At 37.8% G+C, this 5,860-nt stretch overlaps 1 protein-coding gene across 1 annotated transcript; it reads right to left on the bottom strand.

Moving 5' to 3' along the window:
• Positions 1-649: 649 nt before the first annotated feature.
• On the bottom strand, positions 650-4,337 carry LOC122063968 (IAA-amino acid hydrolase ILR1-like 4). Its single transcript, XM_042627666.1, has 5 exons — positions 3,975-4,337; positions 3,718-3,843; positions 1,992-2,306; positions 1,227-1,355; positions 650-1,132 (listed from the first exon to the last, which is right to left on the bottom strand). The coding sequence occupies exons 1-5, from the start codon at positions 4,335-4,337 to the stop codon at positions 722-724; spliced, it is 1,344 nt and encodes a 447-aa protein (XP_042483600.1). The 3' UTR covers positions 650-721.
• Between the last annotated feature and the right edge of the window lie 1,523 nt (positions 4,338-5,860).

The following is a 5,860-nucleotide window of genomic DNA, read 5'->3' as shown; positions in this document are numbered from 1 at the left end:
AAAACATTAAAGATAAATAGGCTAGTATCCATGCTAGTCCTACATATGCGGAGTCTTAAGAGCAAGGTTATAGGCATCAAGTATTGGCGTTCATATCATTCTTAGCCAATACTAATATGATACGGATGCAAATCCAAAATTGAACCCTTTTTTTTTGCCTAATTCACCCTATCCATATTGATATTGTATTAGTATTAGGCTCTCCATATTGACATTGTATCAGTATTAGGCTCGCTCAGGCAATACGAATTACATATTGGCTTACATGCTGAACAATGCCAATACCGATACCTAAAATTATGCGCAGGAAGGGCGACTTTAGAGTGGGTCGTCTTAACCTTCGAAAATTCTCATGATGATGATTGCTCAACATAAATAACACTAAATTTCCATCCCCCCCCCCCCCCCCTTCACCTGATAAATTCTTATAGTGAGATAGATAGGTCACCTGTGGGTGACAGAATCACTACTCTTCTGCCATTATATGAAACTAGCAATATTTTTGCTGGGACGTACACACTTTACCATACGTGTTGGCCATATAAAACATAGCCTTTATTTACATCTCCAACCTGCAAAGGATCCATTGGAAGAAAATAGGGAAAAGAGTATTTCATGACTACTGTCAAAGTGGGAGGGGGAACTTCATGATCTCATAAAGTCGATCAACACTTAAAAGCTGCCCACGTCAAGCTCCAAAAAGGAGTGAATCACCTCATCATCATAATTCATCACGGACCTTTCCGTCTTCCAACAGATACTTGGGTTGTTGGAACTGAAGAAGGTACCTTATGGTCAAAGTTGCGTGTAGTGCAGCACCATAAGGAAGGGAATCTTCATTGAGTATGAAGTTAGGGTTGTGATTAGATGCAAGAGGTCCTTTGGTTTCATCTTTCATTCCAAGGAAGTAGTTGCACCCAGGTATCACCTCAGCGAAGAAGGCAAAATCCTCTGCTCCCATCGTCGGTTTCATCACTTTCACCTTCTCCACACCGATCATATCTCCTGCCACATTCCGGAAGTGCTCATGCAACTCTTCGTTGTTTACTGTCACTGGGTAGAAGGACTTCTTGTCTTCAAGGAAATCAACCTTTGCACTACACCTATGTACTTCAGCTCCTTTCGTGATAACCTATTATAATTGCATTTTCAAAGAATGTTAGCACTGGTCAACCCATTATCATAAATAAGCTGCATGCAGTTTATGATGATCATTGCTTAAATACCTCCTCAATTCTTTGCTCGAGTTGCATAAACCTTTCATTTGACAGAGCACGGAATGTGCCACCAATTGTTACAGCATCTGGAATAACATTGAATGCACTACCTCCTTTAAACTTTGCAACTGAAACTACCTGCAAGTATACATAATATGAACAAGTTCATAATGTCTATTTGACACTTTCTTTTATGTGCCAAAGACCTTTTGGTAGCAATGGGCTTCTATGCACAACATGCTACTAAGTGCGCTAGGCACTTATTCACAAAAGTTTCTAAAAGCTGAAAAAGGGGCATAACTCTTCCCTATTTAACACTAGGTAGTACATAGGGTTTTTCCATATAATAGAGGACCCCACATACACATGGGTACACTATAGAAGAGGGGGGAGGGGAAGGTAACAATTAGGATATTCAAAGTCGGGACTTCCTGGTGAGCACGACAATCTCTCCAATTGCACTAGATAATTGTTATCTTTTGTAATTTTCGCTACATCTTCTACTCACTTTAAGCTGAAATTAGACCAATGAGATATTTGATTGATCCTCTATCACATAGTGAAGCATTATATTTCACTAGGCATGGTGACCGGAAAGAGAACCCTGATTTAATGCCCTCTAAAAGAACAAGAAAATGACTACAGCATTTTTCAGCAACTTCGATTACAACAAGATTTTTGTTTACTTAAAAAAGAACGAAATAATTCTTGTTTTTAGATTAGGAACAAGAAAATAATCTGCAACACTAATTAAAGAGAGAAATTAAATTATACTTGTGAATCTAGAGGATCAGTTTCACGGGAAACGAGATGCTGCAAGCTAACAACAACATCGGAGGCAGCTAAAATTGGGTCAATTGTATGGTGAGGCATGGCTGCATGACCCCCTTTCCCACTTATGACAGCCTCAAAGAAGCCACTTCCAGCCCTTATAAGGCCAGGCCTAGAAGCCACTGAACCAACGGGCAATTCAGTGGATACATGGAGACTAAAGATGGCAACAATGTTCTCCAATGCTCCATCCTCAATCATTTTCCTTGCTCCACCACCACCTTCCTCAGCTGGTTGGAAAAGAAGAGCTACAGTTCCCTGTTGATCAAACCACCAAATAGCATTTCAAGTTACCCATACGTTAATAATCATGCATCTCTCTATTACCAGAAACAATAAGAAAGTGCATGAAGTTACAGTTAATGGGGTCAATCGGGATGGTTATAGATTGAGACAGTTCCTAATCAGTTTTGGTACCCACATGGGTAGAGAACCAGACTCCTTCAAAATGAATTCAGATTCTCTACCCACGTGGTGTGCTTTACCATATGGATAGCTACCAATGAAGTGGAATTTCCATCTTAACAGTCACAATTTTAAATAAGAGAGAGTCCTTTTCATTGGTCTACCCATGTGAGGAGGTACCCAAGTGAGTAGAGACTTCAAACTCACTTAGAACTATCTTGTTTATCCAACTTTACGATCCAATCACGTTCTAGTTAGGTTCCTTAACAATTTTAGGCTCTCGAACAATTAAATTAGTCTAAAATTCCTAAGTACACAAATAACTACATTTTACTTTTTTTTTTTGAAGAATTGAATATATACTACATTTTACTTTTTTTTTTTGAAGAGTTGAATATATATTTCTAAGCATATAAAAAATCGAACAGAACAGTTATTTACGATATAAACCTTATAAGTATTAAGTATTAATTATGAGTTACTATGCATCCTAAACGGTTCTTAGCTGTTCAACTTCAAGTCGGTTCCTTGTTGGCCTTTCGGTTTTGAAAACGTGATAAACCCGTCCAAGAACCACCCTATCCCATTTGATTTTTTAAGTTATTTCGAGGCATCCATATACAAACAATATACATCAAAACAAATAATGTGGATTCTTCCACTTCCTACTCACTATTCATTATCCAAGCATATTTTCATTACAAATGTTGATGTTTAAGTCAAGGTGGGTATTTTCAAATCTGCCCTTGGGATTCCATTCCTTTAGCTAATACCAGGAGTTACAGCTACTTTACTGCAACTCAGGCAGCAGACAAGTTTCATTCAGGATCGTCGTCCAGAGAAACAAAACTTCTAAGAGACCCAATTAGTAAAAAATTCTCAAAAAGGAATGAAAGTTGAAAATTACCAAATCTGGAACTTGGAGAAAGTCGATGATTATTACATTATCACATCAGTGTACGCTTCACGTATGGTTAGTGATGATACTTGAGCAATAAAGTATCAAAATGTCGAGAATTTTTCTCCCTTTCTCATAAATAGATATTATTGAAAAAGAAATAAATTAAATGAGATCATCACAGTATGGTGGCAATAAGAATTGTAATTAAGATATATCTCACTAGCTAGGAGAATTAAGGCACACACACAGGCACGCACACACACACATGCACAGAGAGAGAGAGAGAGAGAGAGAGATTAATTGAAGGTCTAGGGACCAAAACAATACGCATGTAGTGATGAAGATCGTGTAAAAAAATCAAACCTGCAAATTATCGCGATACTCTTGAAGGATTTTAGCCGAGCCCAGAAGCATGGCGACATGACCATCATGCCCACAAGCATGCATCTTCCCAGGGACTTTACTCTTATGCTCCCACTCCACAAGTTCCTATATCATGATCATCACAGTAGTAAAGCTAGCCCAAGTAATTAATAAGCAGAAATATCACACAACAAAACTAAAATAATTTCTACAAACAAAATGGAGATTTTTTATTGAGTCAATTTGATTGTTCTGACCTGGACAGGAAGAGCGTCCATATCTGCTCTTAGCCCTACGAACGGTGGTCTACCGGTGCCGACATAGCCGATGACGCCTGTACCTGCAAATGGGTGTTTGTAAGGGATGCCCATCTTATCGAGCTCGCCTCTGATAAGCTTACTGGTCTCAAATTCTTCATACCCAAGTTCTGGATTCTCATGTATTTTCCTCCTGATACCTACCATCCAATCCATAAACTCTGGTGTTTTGGCATGCTTCAGACAATTCACAGATATATCAGCTAGCTCTTTGGCCTTCAAAGAAGAACTTGAGACAGTACTGGGTATTGTCTCAAACAAATGAAGGATGACAATCAGAAAAACCCATTTGCTGAAAACCATGGCTCCTCTCTCTCCAGATTGAGGTTTCAAGTCGACGAATAATGGGTAGTTTGTTGTGAATATATAACCGAGAAGTAGGAAGCTTTGCAAAACGATACAACGGGACCTGTACAGTTGATTGGTCATAGATTCATGCCATGGCTGAGCCGCTTGTTGATATCAACAAAAAATAAATAAAAAATGCCGAGTGGCTTGCTTCAGTCATTCCCTCCAGAATAATCCATACCCATCTCTACACAAAGTACAGTAAATGCAGTCTCTTTCTCAAACTGGATGGGTCAGGCTTCACTTCAGATTCTCCCAATCAGTGGAGACAGTGATGCAACCCATAACGCATGTGGCAAAATTGCCCCCCATTTTCACGTTGCCTTTCCATATCCAAGCCGTCTAGGCATTGGGCCCAAGGCCCTCAACTACCAGCACTACTTTGGATTTGAGATTTTTTTTTTTTTTTTTGAAGAAGAAAGGAACCGTATCATAATCAACTTTTAGTAATTTTATTTTTGGGATCGTGTTCAGTTTAGTAATAGGATAAGATACGTTTCAAAAGAAGAAAAAATGATACGCAGCCAATGTATGGAAGACAATATACTCTTTGCATATATTCTCATTTTGGCATCTTTCACTACCATACATTACATAGCAACATTTATTTTTCTAAAATTGTAATGAAGGGTTAATGAGCTTTCTTTTTATTTTTCTTTGGTGAAAGGCCTCAGTGCTTGAAAATATCTTTAAAAAATGATTTTTTTTTCTTTTCAGGTAAGAATCTTAGGGGAAGATTCATCAACAAAAGTACTATCTAAGGAAGAAACAAATAACAAAATGAAAAAATATATCCCATCACTGAAATGACAAATTTGACAATTTTCGAGTAAATAATTTTCTTCCACCACATGTGAAGGAAAACTCACAATCTGACCTCTATTATTACTCTTTTTACTTCATGAAACATGACAATACCTCTCCTTTTATGACACCCATCAATATATCTCATCATGATGAAAAAATATTTCAGTGGCAGTCGGTAAAGGAAGACTACGCAACATTATATGTGTCACATATCCATTTGTGAAAGAAGACGTTTGACTTATGACATTCAACATAAATCAATGTTCTATAATTCTGACCCTTTTCATGCTTGTCTTCCACAAAATATCTTATGCAATTGGTGCCCTAATAAAGAATTTGAATAAGACAAAATTCCCAACAATATACAATTCCTTAAGGGCAGATTGGTTTTAAAATGAAAACATAATACGTTGTTTAATACATACTAATTGATAAAAGTATATTTTAATGTTCTACCTATAGTTGGAAAACTAGGTTTTTCGACTTGACTTGCTCTTTTGAAAAACTAGTGACTCGGGTGAGTGTTACACCCATGCCCTAAACCGGTAACATTTGAACTTGTGTGATAGGTCTCAGGATAGAGGTAGAGGGCACCAATGGGTTTTTGGCTTGCAGAAACCCATTGCAAAAGGGAAGGAATGACACTACTTGCCCATGCATTTCATTCCTGT

Source organism: Macadamia integrifolia, unplaced genomic scaffold (assembly GCF_013358625.1).
Source record: "Macadamia integrifolia cultivar HAES 741 unplaced genomic scaffold, SCU_Mint_v3 scaffold1504, whole genome shotgun sequence".
Taxonomy (NCBI): Eukaryota; Viridiplantae; Streptophyta; class Magnoliopsida; order Proteales; family Proteaceae; genus Macadamia; species Macadamia integrifolia.
Note: the sequence above shows the minus strand (reverse complement) of the source record. Positions and strands in the feature narration are given on the sequence as shown.